This window comes from Catharus ustulatus, chromosome 5 (genome assembly GCF_009819885.2).
Source record: "Catharus ustulatus isolate bCatUst1 chromosome 5, bCatUst1.pri.v2, whole genome shotgun sequence".
Lineage (NCBI taxonomy): Eukaryota > Metazoa > Chordata > Aves > Passeriformes > Turdidae > Catharus > Catharus ustulatus.
Genome location: NC_046225.1, coordinates 63608937 through 63627972, shown reverse-complemented (window position 1 = coordinate 63627972; position 19036 = coordinate 63608937). Strand labels below are relative to the sequence as shown.

The 19036-nt window shown below is 35.0% G+C and overlaps 1 protein-coding gene across 3 annotated transcripts in view; it reads left to right on the top strand.

Moving 5' to 3' along the window:
- Positions 1–19036, top strand: part of JAKMIP1 (janus kinase and microtubule interacting protein 1) — a 151541-nt gene that overhangs the window by 104356 nt on the left and 28149 nt on the right. For all 3 annotated transcript variants that reach the window (XM_033061324.1, XM_033061326.1, XM_033061325.1), the window contains 8 exons: positions 1598–1726; positions 3061–3189; positions 5008–5091; positions 8699–8761; positions 9922–10020; positions 12845–12946; positions 15846–15899; positions 16868–16933. In XM_033061324.1, the coding sequence (XP_032917215.1) occupies positions 1598–1726; positions 3061–3189; positions 5008–5091; positions 8699–8761; positions 9922–10020; positions 12845–12946; positions 15846–15899; positions 16868–16933 (726 nt within the window). The remainder of the gene's footprint in view (positions 1–1597; positions 1727–3060; positions 3190–5007; positions 5092–8698; positions 8762–9921; positions 10021–12844; positions 12947–15845; positions 15900–16867; positions 16934–19036) is intronic.

Sequence of the window (19036 nt, the reverse complement as noted above, 5' to 3'; positions counted from 1 at the left end):
CTGTTTGAAGGGTTCATCTTAAGGGAAGCAGTTGAGTGATCCAGGACATGACCTTGGAGCTGTCTTTGGCAGTTTGAGGGGAATTAGCTGTGCTGTGAAACTATTATGGACTTGTTCAGCTTATGAGTGATGAGGTTGTGACCTGACTGCAGACTGTAAATGGAGCACATGGTCATGCATGCAGGCAAAAAGTCACAGCTAAAAGCTTGATTTTTTGGTACCCCTGAAATCAAGACAGTATTTTGACTACTGATGAGAGCTGTGCTGAACCAAAAGAATATAGTGAGCATTACAGGGCTTTGTGAGAAAGAGAAGACCATACTTATGTAAATATACTGGAAAAATCTCTAAGTTAGGTTAAGCCTGGAAAATTGCAGGGAAAGGTAAATATTTGGAAATCATCATGAGATAGGGTGTTATAGTTTGGCTTTGCTGAAATGTAGGATTCATGATGTTTGGAATTAATAACAACTGATAACTTTTTTAATCACTATGGCTGTTTTAATGAACAAGCTATTATCTTCTCGTAGACAACCTCTGATATATATTTGAAAAAAACTCAAACAGCAAACTGTGACATCAAGATCTGTGCTTCAGTATCAAGCAGTGGCAAAACATATAGAGATCATTCTTCTTACATCCACCTCTCTTCACTACCCTCTCTGCCTAGACTGCTTCATAACCTGAATCCATTTTTCAGCAACACCTTTTTAAAAAATATTCTCACTTTTCTTGAATCTCTGAAAATATGTTGGATTATTAAAATACTTGTGTGCTGTAAGAAGTTATTCTTTCTATTGATGAATAACAGTTAAAAACCTTTTTTTCTAGTTAAATATATTTTAAAAATTAACAGTTGATTTTCCATGGAAATTTGCTGCTTTCTATGACTATGTTTGTATAAAAAAATCACATTTTTCACGACTGATATTGTACTCATTTCCACTAGCTACTAATTTTCTGTAAGCATGCATTTAATTGATAATGTTGTGTAAAATTTTTTAAATCTGCAGTGCAATGCAATGCTGCTTTTTCCTAGACATGTCTTTTTGATTACACATAGTATTGGAGCAAACTTCTTGAAAAAAAAGTGAGAATTATAATATTGAAAAAATAAGTGGTAAGCATTAATTTATACTTTTAAGTGGGGTTTTCCAAGAGGTTTTTTCTTTTTTTTTTTTTTTTTCTCTTCTTTTGCAATTAGTATGAGCAATTAAATTTGTTCCACTGGTCTCCAGGACGCTTTTTTCTTTTGGTTGCACATCTTATATATACAAGCTTACTTTCTTCTGAAGAAATACTGGATTTCTCTAATGTGAATCTTGTAAGGACTTGTGTGATTTTGGTAATTAGGTTTTATAGTTTTGGTAAAGCATTATTCTCATGTCTGTTTTATGTCCAGTTCTGTTCTTGGAGGTTCTTCCACAAATGATGTTGAAAAGTAACTTATTTAATCAGAGAACAAGGGTTTGCACTGGAACCTTTTTTTCTTCCTAAATACTAAAATAATCATCAGACAAGACCTTGGTTACTGCTTACTGGGTCATTGGGACTTTTCATCTGTTTTGCTAGTAACTAAAAAAACCTAATTTTTCAGAGGCATGTTGTGGAGACATTTTTTGGATTTGATGAAGAATCTGTTGATTCGGAAACTTCATCTGTAACTTCATACAACACAGATAAAACAGACAGGACACCAGCAACACCAGAAGAAGATTTGGAAGATGTAAGTTGCAACTGATTCATTCTTCTTTCTACTTCTTGAAGTAGAAATACAAACTTTCAGCTATTTTACCACATGAACTGTGAAAGATTTGGCAGAGAATTCCAATTGGTTTTTTTTCAAGTCTTGTAACGTATACACTTTGCTATAAAATTAATCAGATAATATTCTGCCTGACAGATTTAGCAGATATTGGGCTCAGAAATAATTTTATTTTCCTTGAACTCTTTCTTATTAGTCAAAAGAAAATGAATAGGCACATTGCTTTGCCAAAAGTCAGTACTTACGAGACAATAGTTTGTCTTTCAACCTTGTAATTTATTTGACTGTTTTGATACAATCAGGATTTTCTTTCTTTGCTCACAATACTCAGAGAGGCCTTTGCAATTCAGTAAGGCTTAAATGATGATAGGTAGTAAATACCCACTGACATGCTTTGTCTCAGCTCTGTGATATACAGTGCTGCTGGCCTACTTTGGAAGATTGCGTGCATGAGCACAAAGCATGAATTAGATGCCCTTTTTCATCTTTCTTTCTTGTTCACTAACTTCTGCCTAATACTCCTCAGTCAGAAGAAGCTTCCTTTTTTCCTAGGTTTAGTATCTAATAATATTGTAATCTCTTTTCCTTAGAACTCCAGTTCCTGGAGCAAAAAATTAATTAAAGTGAAGGACATTTCTTGTTCTCAGCAGTATAGGAAAGACCTTATAAGTGTTAATGTTAGTGGCTCAACATTCAAGGAAAATAAAGACTTTGAAAATACTTTGTATTAAAAGAATAAATTTAAGAAAATATCTTACAGCTTTTGAAATGTAACTTCTATGTCAGTGTTCTTTACCCTGGCATTGTAGAGAAAAAGTGTAAGGAGGGAAGGATGGACTGCATGAGAAATAGAACAAATACCTTCTGAAGCCCCTGTGGCTCTGGAGTTGCTGAAGACAGTGTTGCGCAAAACCATTTCCTCTCATCTTTCCCGGGGCAATTTTCCCTTTTCTGTACATTGCTGTCTTAAATGGCAACTTACACTGTCCTTAAATGTGTGGTAGACAGTTAGTCATCATCCCCTTTCTCTTTCCTTTTCCCTTTCCCTTTCCCTTTCCCTTTCCCTTTCCCTTTCCCTTTCCCTTTCCCTTTCCCTTTCCCTTTCCCTTTCCCTTTCCCTTTCCCTTTCTCTTTCCCTTTCCCTTTCCTCTTGTTTTAGGATTTTATAGCTTTATTAAACTTTGAGACTTAGTATGAGTTGTATTGGTTGTTATGTTTTTGAGTCTATCTTCTATACAGACAAGCCCATTATTATATATTTATACAAACTCACTTTTTCTGCCCTCTTCATTAAGAGCACGCCTAAAGAAGAAGCTGAACTCAGGTTTTGCCAGCTAACAAGAGAGTATCAAGCATTGCAAAGAGCATATGCATTGCTCCAAGAACAAGTTGGTGGAACCCTGGATGCAGAGAGAGAAGCAAGGGTAATTGTTCAACTGAAATTCGTTTAACTGAAATAATAGAAAAAACTGAAACAATTTGTAATAGCAGGAGTTAGCTTTGCAGGCCAGTGAAATGCAAAACTCAAATGTTTTTGAGGATTAGAGGATATCATAGGTAAGATTATAATTTAGATTCATCTGGTGCAATCACAACAAAAATGTCATTATACTTTATTCTAGCATGTATAATATATTAAAGATTTCTGTGCTATGAGAGTGATAAGTCATTTGAACCTGCAGTTTGGATAGTGACATGATGAAATTTAAATGAATCACAGGATAGGCTGTTACAAGTACTTAGGTACTTCCATCATATGAGTATATTAAAATCTGACCCAAATCTTGGTTCTGGCTCACTGGAAAGCAGTTTTGAACAACAGGAAGTGGGGGCTCCTGATGGACATCAAGTTAAACATGAGCTGGCAGTTTAAAAACCCCAGACCTTCTTCCCTCTACAACCTCCCCAAACCCCAAAAATGGAGAAGCATATTATTACATGTTACTGTCTTGTTACACATGACCTTCACTGTACTGTGCCACTGCAGTGTATTGTTAAGAATGCAGAAGGACAATAATTTTAAATGGGTTTAAAATTTACTGGTGGGAAAGAACTCAACCAACCTACACTTCTTTTTTACTTTTTCCTGTGAAATATAGTTGTTTTAATAGTAGAATTACTACTTTTTGGCTTTATGAGTTATGAGTTCTTAGCATCTTACAAAAGCCTAGTTTTAGCATTCTCTTTTTAAGTAGGACACAGTCAGGGAAAGCTGTAAAGACTTTGAAGATCACTTCTCAAGATCGAATTAGGACTGGGAAGCCGTCATAACTCCATCTACTATTAAAAAAGGATTTCAGGGGCAGTCATCTATTTGCCAGTTATCAGAGACCATTATATATTTTCTTTGCCTTCATGGGCTTTTAAAAATTTTATTTTGCAGGTATTTGTAGACTACTTTTTGTAGATGTAGAAATTGTTGCTGTTTCTTTTAAATGGCATTTTCTTTTTTTGGCACATCCCTGCAAATCCATCTCTTGAGTGAGTCAGAAAGTAGCATTTTGTGTGGTTTATTTTGGTGGGATGAATATTTCCTATTACTTTTAGATGAGGCTTAAGGTAAGCAAGGACCCAAAGATGCAAAGATGCAGGAAAAAATCCTTGTAGGAATATTTAAACTGCTTGGGTGAAAAAGTACCTGAAGTAGGGTGGAAAAAATACTTGTGGTAGCTCAAGGAGCCTCAGTGGCTGAGAGTCTCCAGAAAGATGCTCTGTTTTATAACCTTTTTTGTTTAGTACTTTGCATGATCCAATCCCTTTTAGGGCATCACTGAACTTAGTGGGTAATATCCACTGTAGTGTAGTGGTGAGTGTAATAATCCTGAAAATGAGGAAAACTGACCAGCATATGCTATTTATGGGATACGTAAATTGGTTTGGGTCAGGATATTTCACTCACCTAAAGGTCTTTTTCATTGCTTAATGCAATTCTCTTTCTCCCTTGTCCCTTTTCCCCAATTGCCTTAAGTTACTAAAACTTATGAATAGGTTCTTAGAGCTCTTTCAGTTTCTAAACTTATTTTTTTCTTCCCCTGGTAAGAACTTTGTCACCGAATATGGGATGTTAACATCTTTTCATAGTAAGAAGGAAAATTCCTATTAAAGTGGCAGCTTCAAATATTTTGTAACATAAACACAAAAGCAACTCTTTTAATGAAAAGCATAAAAAGCTGAAGGGACAGCCCATAAAATAGTAGAAAATATATTTACTTTTGATTTCTCTCACCCTCCACCCCCACCAGACTCGTGAACAACTACAAGCTGATCTTCTCAGGTGCCAGGCAAAAATTGAGGACCTGGAGAAAGCTCTAATGGAGAAAGGACAGGTAAAAGGCTCTCTTAATGTCCTCTACCACATCATGTTCTCCATCGCATGCAGTGGTGCCCTTGCCATCTTCATTGCTTACTGGTGTGTTGGTGTGAATGATGCAGCTTAATTGCTACTGCAGTCCAAGAAAATGTCATTACAGACTCATTTTCTAACACATAATGCACTAAAGCATAGTATCAAAATAACCACGTGTACATGCACATCCTGTTCCCATTGTCATTTGGTGAAGGGCTTTCTCCTCTTTTCCATTTTGTTAGTATCTGTTACAAATGCTGATGAAATAAATAATCTGTATTTCTACTGGAGGATATTTTTGGTGTTTATCAAAGAAAAAAAAAATTAAAAACCCAACTTCTAGACACACTAGAGATACAAACACTGAGCCTGTCAGGTTACTGGAAGACACTTGTGGTGTTACTCTCCTGGGTTTAAAGTCTCAGAGGGCCCAATTGCTTTCAGATTCCCAAACCATCATACAAAGTAAAATCATTATGTATATAATATATGTAAATATTCGCCAAAGATGTGTCTACTGATGCATATTTAATATTGTCTAGGGCCCTCAGGAAGTCTGATTAAGAGTTGTAAGCATGCATTTGCAAGTTGTTCACTTGTGTGACTGCTAGAACACACAGTAGAAATTGGGGAGATGTTATTTTATGCTTTATTGTTTGAAATAAGCATTTAAGTTTCAGGTAGTAATAAAATAAGATAGAGCTAGCTATAGATATACATTTCAAAGACTGATGATCCTGTAGCAGTTAATACAACCTACATATAATGCCAAATGAATTGTTATACTATTTTTATGGTTTATTCTTTGTAAGAAAATTTTTCTGTAAGATTCCTTATCAATGCAAAGGTTTGGGGACCATATTCAAATTAAGGATAAAAATAATTTATGCTAGCTTCCACACAAATTGTAATTTGCTTAGTGAATTTCATATAAATACAATATTACTAAAAATTGAGGCTGTATTATCAATCTAAAAATCATGGCCCACTGAACTTCTGGAAGAGTAAATGAAACCAAAGACCTCTCAAGCATCTACTGCAGCTGTTTTGGTTTGTTGATGAGAAAGATGTTCTGGGCAAATTGCTGTGTAGTTGAAAACACTAACAAGATGTAACAAGACTGTACAGTGTATTATGTAAGTATTGTGTATGTAAGTAAGATAAATGAATTTGGATACCCATGTAAGAAATTAATTCTGTGATTTTTCTGCAAAAACATTTTGTCAAAAAGGTGTGACTGGAAATTAGAATTTAATTAGTTATCACTTTGAGATTCAGAACCACATTTTCAACTTTGTATCTCTTAGTAATGCTGAGAAAGTGAACAGGGATGTGACAAGGTGCACTATGATGTTTCTAGTGGGCTGGTTTGTACGCTGAGCACTGGCTTTCCACAGAGGGGATCACAGTGTCTGCCTGGGAGCTCTAGCACCTGCTTGGTTCTCCTGACCTGTTAGTATTTACAGTAAACAAAATAAATGGTTGTGATGATAAACTAAATTTTTTGTGCACTATGTGATTTTTAAAAAAAATATTTTACTATTACTTTTTCACATATATGGTCATGGTAGTGCTGATGATTTAATAATAATTGTGGAATGTTCATTCTGGGACCCAGCCCCAAAAGTGTGTTTGTAAAGGAAATAATGAATCAAAAGATCCAAGTGTATTATTCCAGAAAATTTCCTGAAGTCAATTTCAGAGCATGAGATTAGAAGCTTATTGTTAAAAATTATGTGAAGCTTGGTTTATAACAATTTATGTGCAATTTCAAAATAACTTTCAGTGGCTTTTGTTAATCTCTCTTCTGGCTGGACCTGTCAGTATTCTCCCAGAAGACAGAAAATTAATCCATTTCTGCATAGTACATTGAGATTCATGCATAAGAAATTTTATATTAAATGAAGAAATTCTTAAAACATATTAATAACGGTAAATAATAAATCTAAAAGTATGGGAGTATGCAATGTGCCCGATAGATAAATGCTCAACTGTCTCGGTTATCTGGTATGTAAATACAATTCTGCTGGAGTTCAGGTTTTCTCAGAAAGTGTAGTTGGACTCCATCAAGAAAGATGCAGAAATTTATTATCAGTGGAGCAGATTGATATGTTTTTTCTACTTGTGTGAACTGGAGTAGTTGAAGCTGCAGGTTTGATATAGCTCTTGAACCCTACCATGTGGGTACATCTACCACATCCATGCACTGAGATATCCACCCTAAGTCTGTGCATGCAACTCTGCATTCCTTGACCTTCATAAAATGCTAGTTAAATACTAAACTAGATACCAGATTTTATTTTCAACATTTCTTTCATTTGCATCAGAAATTATTGACAAGTGTAATGCCCTTTAGTACTCATTTTAGTATGTTATTCTTATAACATCACAGCCATGAAGAGCTTGTTTATTATGTGAAATGCATTTTTGTGTATGAGTGGAAAAAGGGAGAGAGAACAGTACAATATGAAATTGTAGTAGACAGTAAGCAGAAAAACTAAAATGTTTTTAAAAATGCTAAATGAACTGAATATAGTATCATAACGCTTTAGAGTGACACTTCAAGGATATTTGATGGGCTGGGATATCCAGATTTCATTGATTCCTTGTGCAACATAAGTGTGCAAATCTTCCTGGAAAAGAATGCATCATCCTTAATATTTTAGTAAAGGCATTTAGATTTTAAATAAATCATCCCTTGAACCTAGAAGATAATTTGATCCAGAGTTAGTATGGCATATTAATTGTTGGATATTGTTTTAATAAACTCTTTAGGGCAACATGAGCAAGGTTATGTAAATAGATTTCTCTGTAAGAAAAGCAAGAGCAAATTTGGCTATTACAATCCATTAAATCTGAATATCCAGCTATGGCTGGTCATGAGTTTTTGTACTTTGATTCTTTAACAGGATATTTGATGAGGCCTTTTGAAGCCATAGGAAAACCTAAAAGGAAAGAAGAGTTTTGGAACAAGTGATTAATAAGAAATACAGTTTCCAAATGGAGTATACAATGTCTTGCATCACTTCCCCCACAGCCTTGAATTTCTTGCCACAATCACTGTATATTAGCCAGATTCTCAGATTTTTGGCAGAGGGTAATCAACTTTATATTGCTGAAGCTTCTTTTTAAATTAAAGCATTTTTGTCCCCTTCTCCTTTGTATTTGTATTGTGCTACTTAAAATGGGATGATTTTGCAAGAAAGTTTCCAAACCTTTGCAATGGAAAGCAGTAATTTTGAGTTCAGCTTAGTAAATAAATGTTTTAAAAATGACATAAAGTGTATAACTGTGGTGACCCACAATTGCTACATGTAAAGATTTTAAAGTACATGCTAGCTGGAATGTACTAGGAAACAAAAGATTGCTACAGGAAAGGAAAGAACTTTTATTTTCACTTTTATTTTTAAATTTTTATTTTATAGTATAAAATGCTGTACATCCTTGACATATTTAGGATAGCTTTATTTTTCAATGTGTTACCATTTTATACTTGAATGTAAAATGATGTCTGAAATCTAATTATTGTAGTAATTAGTTTGTCTTGTTTAACAAAACATATGTATTTTCAATCCTCTTCCTCACAGGATTCAAAGTGGGTAGAAGAAAAGCAGCTGTTAATCAGAACAAATCAGGAGTTGCTAGAGAAGGTATGTGGGAATATTTTCACCATTGTTGCCCTTTATCATAAAAGGAATTGAATGCATTAACTACGATAAAATCAGCATGAAATTGCTTTATTTCTCACCAGGAGCAGAAATTTAAATAAAAGTCTCTGATTAAAGTACCAATATGCCTTTATATTCTTCAGGAATAAAGGCTGTTCTTTCTTGTGGAATTACATGAATAGCCACCAGTACATCCCAAACTGGCTGAGGTTTCTAGTGTCTGACAAAATACACAGTTACACAAAAATGATTATTGTTCTGTCCACTAACAAAATTGCCTGCTCCCTTCAATGTTTTTTAGAGTTTTTGCACACATTAAGAAGTACTGATTAATTTAAGGCTTATTATATTAACTATCTGAGAGTCAGAACTGAGCATCTGCATTGTTCTTTGTTAACAGTGGTGGGAAAGGTGGCTAGTCAACTCAGGAAGACAAAAAGCTAATTTCGTTAGTTAGTAGCTTAATATTAATATAATACAAATAAGATAACCAAATAAATATCATTATTAAAACTAGCTACAACCAGGTTTAATTTATTTGGACACTTGCATGGCACTATAGATTTTGAAGTACATGATGCCAGATATTACACTTCTGCTTAGTTTTGTACAAAGAAAAAGATCACCCAATCAAACTAGACAGTAGACCAAAGTTATTAGTTGGCATAATTAATAGCCAGTATTCAGTTTCTATTTTGTCATTGTTAGTACCCCAAGGCAAAATTCTGGCAAATTTAAAAGTAGTCATTAAAACCACTCCATTATTGTCTCTTTCATATACTGTAAAAATTAATTGTCTAATTAGGTGAAGACAATGAGAACAGTCTACCCAAACGGTAATGTAATTCAGTTTCGTTTGCTTCAAAAGAAAACTTGTACTGCTCAACTTATTTAGATACAATATTCATATCACTTTCATGCTACTTTCAGATTATTACTCTTAGAGAACATTGACCATTTTCTGCTGACAGTTCTCAGAAATACTTTCTGATGTGATGTTCCTTTTTATCTCAAAGACACAGCCTGATGTGTAATGAAAAACGAAAATAATTAGCAGTTTTGTCTAACCCCCTGGCTTGTAACTCTGTGCAGTATCTTTTCTAGTGCTTAGAGAGTGTTACCATGTTGTGTTTGTCTCACAGATTTACAGAATGGAACAAGAAGAGCATCAGCTGAAGAATGAGATGCAAGATGCAAAAGACCAGAATGAGCTGTTAGAATTCAGAGTGCTAGAGCTTGAAGTAAGAGATTCTCTCTGTTGCAAACTCTCAAATGGAGCAGAAATTATGTTTGAACCCAAGCTGAAATTCCTGTAAAGAGTACTGATGTCTGGTGCATGTTTAAGGGAAGTCACTTAGATATCTATTTTTAAATGTTGTATCTTGGGATAATTAAATTCATGCCACTGCCTTAATATGTTTTGGAGAGAATGCTCACTAATGTTTATAAAGATGTAATATAGTTAATATAAATTGCATATAGTTTGGTTTTCATCTAATAAAATATTTTGTTTTGCAATATTTTGCCTTTTTTATTTGTTTCATTTCCATAACTGCTCCTTTCCTGCATGTAAAATCACTTGGTATGTATACTACAGCCTTGGCTGGCATCGATTAAATTAACACACCTTCTCACATCTTGCATGCAGTGATCTGACTAAAGATCTGACACATCCATCACATCAATGTATAATTGCTTTAAATTGCATTGATTTAAGATTGACAACTTTAATAGAAAGTAAATTTATCTTAAAAATAACACATTTTGATAGCAGCTTCCAATGAATTCCTCTTACCTTAAATCCATTTTCTCATGGTTTAAAGTGGTCCTGGACTGGCAATAATTGGCTTCAGTCAATGAAAAATGTTAAAAACCCAAACCTCTGTCAATGCCAAAGAAAAGTGGTAAAGCAGAAATACAACTTCTGAAGGTTAAACTAATATGTTGCCTATAGCAAACAAATTCTATACTTGGCATAAATGAAATAAGCAAAATTATTTGTTATTAACACTTTGAACATGTAACTGTGATTACATTTGAAAGCAACGGTTCTCCTCACAAACTGGGGATGTCAAATTTAGTAACACTAAAGTATCTGTGTGTGAGGCACAGTTGTCACATGATTGTATTGCCTGATGACACATTGTTCAGTTTCAAAGCTCACCACCATTCTTAACACTGCTTAGAATAAACTCTCTGAGAAACCTGTCATTGTCATTCCTCCATTTTTATCACCCAGCACGTTTCACCAAAAATCTCAGCATGTGTAACTTCTCTGATAAAGTTGAAAATGTCATGTCTTCCTGTTACGTCGACGTTCTTTTTGTCTGGCATTTCTTTATCTTTTTTTTATCCTTTATCCACCATATGTTTTGATGTCGTAGCCCATTATATTCAAAATTATGAATTTAGGTTATTAGAATTTCCATAGATGTTCAGAAAAATAGATATGCTTTCTAAAATATACGTTGATATTTCATTAAAGGACTGTAAAGAAAAATAGAGAACAATTTAGCCTTTGAATTGGCTGTTGCACTAGAAATTGCTTCCTAAAGTGTGGGTGATCTTAGAAGTAAAACTGTCCAAAAAAGATTTCTTAAGATTTCTTAAGGAATGAACAAATATTCTTCAGTACATCCTCCATGAATGTTTTTCACATGGAAGAATCATATTAAAAACAGCTCAGTATGTCATATAAGGTTCTGTCATGTGCCAAAGCTTGAAAAACTTCTTTTACAGAATAACAATGGGAGTAATTTTGTGCGATTGCAAGAAAAGGTTTTTTTCCTTAGTAGACAAGCATGTAGACACAAATGTGACTGACAATGCAGCACTTCTGGGAAGCCATCAGTTCTTCTGGTAACCAGGACAGTGTTTTTTTGGGCAGTTAGGTTACTTCAGATGAAAATTAGATAAAGTATAAAACACAATCATTTATTTATCAATTAAAGCAAGCCAGTTTAGGTGAGTTGAATGCAATGGCAACCGCTAATTTTTTTAACAATATTAAAATCATAACTGAACTTGGATAAGAATTAAAGTTCTCATTTTGGTTTACAACAGCTGATCATTATTTAAGCCCATTTCAGAATTAAAACACCTCATTTGTGATTTAGGAAATGGAATAATGGATGGTCATAGGATCTATAATATTTTTAGCAGTGGTTTCTCTGAGAAAATGAAGCTCATGTTGCCAAAGTGTCCCCTTGTAATATGGAGATGAAATCTGGTATTTCTTGCTCATGTTCTCATGGCCAGAGAGAATCCAGAGTAAGACCCAATGCCTTGGTTGCCCAGAGCCTTCAGTCCAGTCATTTTTCACAGGCACATTAAAATTTAATTTAGGTAAAATTGCTTGTTTATTATTTTATGGTATTTCTGCCTTCTGAAGAAATAATAGGTTAGTATCTTGAAGAAATGCATGGAAGTCATGTACATGGACTAGTTAAGTTTTAGATATACTGTAGCTTTAGATAAATGGGAATTTATAATTTTTCATTTTGGCACAAAGAACATTATAACTGTAGAATAGTGCTGCCTTTCAATGTATTCTGACATCCTGGCTTGTGGAGTGAATATGAATGGGGATTTAAAATGCTCTAATAGGAAGGAAGACTGTAGAATAAACACACACAGGTTTAATTTTAGCGAGAAAATCTTCAACAATACTGTTTCGTGACTGAGTTTAATTTTTTTTCTTTGCAGATTCTTCTTTCTAAATTGCATTATTGTTCCATGAAAGAAAACAATAGTTAGATAAGGTTATAATCAACATAAAAACCTGCAGAGTATTTTAGGGCTCCAGTGAATTAGGGCCAGTGTTGCAAGGGTTCTGCAGCTGGGGAGCGTCAAGTAGCTTTGCAGAAACTTGAGCATGGAATCAGCTGCATCTATGTTTATACTTAACCAAAATTCTCCAAATACGGTAAAAGTAAGATAAAATAGACTAGATTTGGAATGAGAGCAGGAATCTGCCTTTTTAATGTGCAAGTATGTTTTGTAAAGGTGGGGAATAAATGTTAATGTATAATCATAAATGTTGTTTTTAAACAAATCTTTCCTCAGGAGAGAGAGCGAAGGTCACCAGCCTTTAATCTTCATATAACTACCTTCCCTGAAAACAATGGAAGTGCACTTCAACTGTTCTGCCATCAGGAAGGAATAAAGGTATATGCAGAGCACTAGAAACAGTTGGATGGCTAGGAGCCTTTCTTGAATTATCAGTTTAATATCCAAACAAATGATCAAATGGTTTGACACATACCAGGGAAGAAAATAAATATAAAAAAATAGAAAGAAAATGTATTTTTACCTGAGGAAATGGTTTCATAAGAATATGATCATGTCAGGAGTTCCTCAGTGAAACTGAAGGCTGTTCAATCAAGATAATTTACATTTGGTCTAGGAAGAATGTTGATGTGATTCATTGTCAGGCTTGCTACAGTATGTGGTTTGTGAAACTAAATGTCTTCACCTGAGTTCAGAAATATGATATTCAGTCCTTATTTTACACCTAATTTAGTGAAGGCCTTTATTTGTTGAATGAATATGCTTAAGTTATTTGCCAAGGTCAGGGCTTTGAAATATAAGGTACCTGACCCAAAACTCACTCAGATAGGTGGAACTCTTTTAGAACAAGAGTAAGATAAACATCGGGATCTCCCTTGATTACCTTCTGATATAAGGAAGCAAGATTTACTTTTTCATTCCTGTTCCCTCATGAACAGATTATTTATGCCACTTGATTTGCATGCTGGTTCACTTAAGATTGAAGTCAGACTTGTGTTGTCAGTAATGTTGCACAAGAGGCATGGGTAACTTTTCTAGAAGTAACTAGCATAATCTCTGTGCCACTCACTAGTGATTTACGGTTGAATTTTTAGTTTTATTTACAAGTTCTCTTACAGGAGGCTTGTTGCTATTCAGTGCTTTAATGAGCACAGTATGATCTCTAGAGGAAATAAATGGAAATTGTCCCTGCATATTTTTAGGAAGCTCAGTAGCCTGGAAGAAAGTAGTTAAAAGCTGCTTCTTACCTACATATTTGGTTGGATGTTCATCTCCCAAAGCACACCAAGACTCATCAGTTAGCATACCACCTACAAATAGAGCCAGACCTGCTTTTAACTTACCTGTTATTCCAATCTGCATGTTGGCTGTAGCAGGTACAGTGTACCAGGACCCAAAATTGCCATTTTTTCCCATTGTCATCTGTGATATACCTTAACAGGTGGATTCTTTTCAATCTGCTTTTCAGTTTGCTTACCTGGAAGGTGGGGCAGTCACCTAATATGGATTCTTTTCAATCTGCTTTTCAGTTTGCTTACCTGGAAGGTGGGGCAGTCACCTAATATGGGAAGACTGAAATAGTTGACCTTTTATCTGTTTTCAGTGCTTTTCAAAGTTATTAGCCATCAGTAGCAATGTAGATTCCAGAATGATGCAAAATCTGATTTGGTTTCTCGTTCTTCCTTTATGCATCATACAGAAATAAATAATTAGAATTATTGTTCTGGCTCAATAGATGCAAGAACTTGCATGTCTTAGTAAATTCCATTTTTCGCTGGTGTAACTCATTGGCTAAAGAAGTTTGTGTTCAGCATTTTCAATGCTGATCATAATAAATAGTTTTATTTCTAACATCAACCCAAACACAAGTGTATTAGGACCTGCACCATTCCAGAGTTAGTGATGCGCACAGTTATAGCTCATGTAGCATTTGGGAACACCCCTGAAGTTTTTGGGAAGAGAGGGAGGGGACCTCTCGGGATAGAAAAACTTGCACACTACACATGGCCCTGTGACATGTGCTGAATATGAGCAGAAGTTGTGGGTAGCAGCATTTAAAAAGGCTCTTTTACTTTATGTATGTGTATTAAGCATTTTGGACTAACATGAACAGGTCTATTTCCATGCTCTCAAATCTTCCTGCCTTTAAATACCATGGCTGCATACAGGCTGTCAGTGGGAATGATCCCTGGTCCACCTTAACTTGCAGACCAAACTTGGCATAGTTCAGGAGAATGCAATTACCTCTGATTAAACAGTTCCATGACCCCTTCCAACTTTTTAAACTTAGAGTTCTGGGGCCTAGGAATGGATTGTGGTACAGTGTTAAATACGGACATCATATGAATTGTATCAGGAAAAGGTTCTTTGCCCAGGGGGTGGTTGGGCCCTGGAACAGGCTCCCCAGGGAAGGGGTCACAGCACCAGGGCTGATAGAGTAGAAGGTGTTTGGACAATGCTCTCAGGCACACAGTGTGACTCCTGGGGATGATGATGTGTAGGGCCACAAGTGGGACTCAGTGATCCTGATGCATCCCTTCCAGCTCAGCATACTCTATGATTATGTGATTCCATGAATTTATTAATCTCTTTCTTGAATCAGAGGAGTGGTTTTCTTTATTTCAATGGCTAAGCCTTAATAAGGATGGGTTGTTCAGTTCATTATCTGAGAGCTGAGTGGCAGAGAAATGTGGCTTTCTAATCAGAAAGAGGATTATGAGCTGATAATGTTTGGAGGGGGCTGTTCACTGTGCACATTCCCTTCTGCCACTGTAAGGCTGATTTGAAACTCCATGGGTTTTTGAAACAAAGAAAATAAAAAGCAAACCACCAAGCAAACCTTCTTTGCAATTATTTGTTCATGCTCCCTGTCCTTTTAGCTTATATTGGTTGATGTGGTTTTGATGCTCCACTAAAAAAAAATGAAAAACCCAGTCTTTTAAACCCTTTCTCTTTACATCTTTTAAGCTTCTTTATCAGTTTTGTTCTTTCCTCTACACACACTACCAGGATGGAAAGTGTGAATGATACAGGAATGTTCTGCCCTCATGCATAGACATCCATGTTGCTAGTTATAATTGAGAGTGACTTTTGGTTTTGTCTTAAAGTATCAGTAATTACTTTTGTAATTGTGAGGCAAAACTATGTTTCACTTACTTATATTTGAAGTGTCTTCTAACACACAGAAGAGAATAAAAGGTACTACCTAAAATGTAGCATATAAAAAAACTGTTTCTGACCTACTTCATAAAAAATAAGTGTTCAACATCTTTTTCAGGACGTGAATATATCTGAACTTATGAAGAAGCTAGATATTCTTGGAGATAATGGGGTAACGCTTTTTTTACTTTTAAATGTACCTCCAGTTTCATGGTTAATTTAAAACTTTTTTTTTTTATCACAGCAGATACTAACATCCAAGACAGTGCACAGGGTGATTTTATATGCCTGTATTTGTATGAAGAAAATGAATGGTTAGGAATGGCTCTTACAACATTAAACTTTTTAGTTAAACTGATGGTAGTGAAAAGAGGTTTTTTTTAAGGTAGGATTTGGTCTTGACTGAATGATATGGAAAATAGGCACTGTAATAGGCAGAGTGATACAGAAAGAAGTCAAAGCCTGACCAAGTTGTGAATTATCTCTCTTGAGTAGTAATAGTAGCACCTTCTGCTGTGAGGGCTGTCACTGCCAGGAGTGGATTTTCTGGGAGAAAGGCAAGGATAACTGTCTCCCCTTTTTCCTCTTCATTGTTAAATACAGTATAAAATCTTAGTCACACATTTGGGCCACAAACACCCAGGGAGCTGAGTCCAGTTTATAGCTAGGTTTAACAGATGAAGGTCTTTATAATACTAGTTTTAAGTTCTAGATTTGCATGTTATATAGCAAGTCCTGTGGAGGTTTCTATGGCACTTACTCTTTGCATCATTTTCGTTAATTGGAAGTCTGAAGTGCATGAAGGTGAAATTCACTTACTGCGAGGATTAGTCCAGTGAATGGGCAAAAACAGGGAAAAAATTGCAAAATCCCTGACTGAAACCACTTAAGTTTCATTGAATTATCTGTTTCATTGAATGATCTGTTGAAAAAATGTTGTGGAGCTGGCATGCTGAAATAGAGTGGAACTAAGCACCCTTGGTTTAACTTTCAGAACTTTCCGTCATGGGATCCTTTTTGATCATGTCTATAATCCTAAATGTTATAACTGATTTATTTTTGAAGTATGGTTAAAACTTACTGCTTGTGTTAAAGGATGAATTTTTGATCCAATTTAAAATGCATCTTTTTGTATTTTAGAATTTGAGAAATGAAGAGCAGGTTGCAATAATCCAAGCTGGCACTGTGCTTTCCCTCTGTGAAAAGGTAGAATTCAGTAAATATTTTTCTCTGTTAAAAACTGACCATGTCTTCTGAGATACCTCATAACTTTGCCAGGGAAGCATGGGTTTTCTGTTCAGGTCATCTGGATTGGAGCATGTATTCATCCTCACATGAATGTTGGGATTGTGATGTCTTGAGATAAAGCCAAACTTAAGAAAGAAATCTAGTTTAAAAATAAAAACACGTTTTGGAGATATTCCCTTAGCATAAACTACTAAAAATCCACTTAACAAAAGAGACTTCATTCCCAGAAGTGCTGGTGTCCTCAGTGCACTGGGAGCAGTTGTAAGGTGCCCTCTGTGAGGTACCCGTGGTCCCTTCTGGGCTCATTTCTGTGGATGACTGAAAAAGCTCAGAGTAGTCCTCTGTAAGTTAGTAGACATAGAGAAAAAGTAGTTTGAACAAGATAAGTAATGAACCAGGTCACTCATTTCTTTATGGCAGTTCTCTACTTCCAGAGAATATAATCTGTATATGAAAGGGGTGACATTTAGAACTAAGAAAGACTTTTATATTTCTCTGAAGAAGCTCTGTGCATCCTTTTCATAGGTTTCCATTAAATCTTTCTTGATGTATTGTTAAAATTCAGAATCAGATATTTTTAATTAAAATTTGAGCAATTTTAATAATTGCTTTGATATAATTTTGATAATCTACTTATCTAAATACCTTAAAGTAAATAATCTACATTAAGTAATTTAATAATCATTAATTTAAATGAGTAATGGCTATAAGCAAAATAAAAATGGGGACAAGGGCTCAAATCCCTATGGTTTTCACTGTGCTTTGGCATTAAAAGTGAAGGTAATGATTTTAGCACTTCACATCCAAAAAATGAAAGGGGAAGGACCCCACTACAAAAAGTTAAGATACAGACTCCCAAAAATACTTTTTGTGTCTCTTGTGCCCCTTGGTTTGTGAAAGGCTAACAGGCATAGAAAGATCAGAATCAGTATTTAGCTTTTCATGTCATTTGCATACCTTAAAAAAAATTAGACCTCTAAATTTTGCAAATAGCCCTTCACTTGATTGAGAGTAGTTGTGAGAGATGCTCAGGATTTCCCATTTCCATTGATTTCAAAGGTTCAGAATGCTCACGGTCTTGCTGAACATCCCTGGTAAGGCTTTCCTTAGGAATATCTTCAGTTTGTCACCTTGGAAATTAAGAAAACAAAGATGGTGAAAATAGCATCTCTGGGGATTATCAATGTTCTTGTTAATTTTTTTTTGTAGAAAGCTAACCTGCTAAGCAGGTAAAACAAATTTCCATTTTTATTCATCAGTCTCTTAAATAGTGAAAGGTTCAAAATGATGAAGTAATGAATTCACATTTCATAAATTGTAAACTTGTGTTTGAAATTTCCTATGTAAATCTTGAGGAGAAAAGCTAGTATGTCGTTAATTCCTTTATTTCTGAGGCCTAATGAATTCACCAAAACACTAAACTAAAGGAGTTGATGTGCAAAGGTTAGCAAAAGACTTAAAGCACATATGAGTAGCCCAGTCTTAATGAACGAGGCATTTGAGAAAAGTGATAATTATCAGTGGCAAATCTGCTCTCTGTAAGCTAGTCATGGGTCCTTACTGAAGACCAGTAGAATGAAATGAAATTAAATAATTCAGAACTGACCATTCCCATAAACTTAAATTGAAATATTAACATAATCCTGGTGATGGTTAGTAATTAAGCAAGAATCTTATATCCATGCATTTAGCTCTTAAAATGTGTAATTTTTACCTTTGAAATGTGATGGCTGTTGTTCATTCTGATTGTTTTGAATGTCACCATAATGGCAAGGGATTCATAGTAGCAACTACAAGAGTTTCCATCTGTCTGTCTGTTTTATTTTTCCTTCCACATCACCAGTGTTTTACAAGTGAGTCTCTTCCCACAAAGGGTGCAGCAAACTGTGCAGAATTAAGTGTTGAGTTTTCCAACTTATCTTTTGTTGAAATTGCCCTCTGGAAAAATGCAGGACTGAAGTGAGATGATGGTTTCACAAATCAGGCCAACAAGCACTTGAGGTTGATTTTGCATTCTTGACCCAAGTCTATATTGTTTCTTGAACTTTACAGGGGAAACCC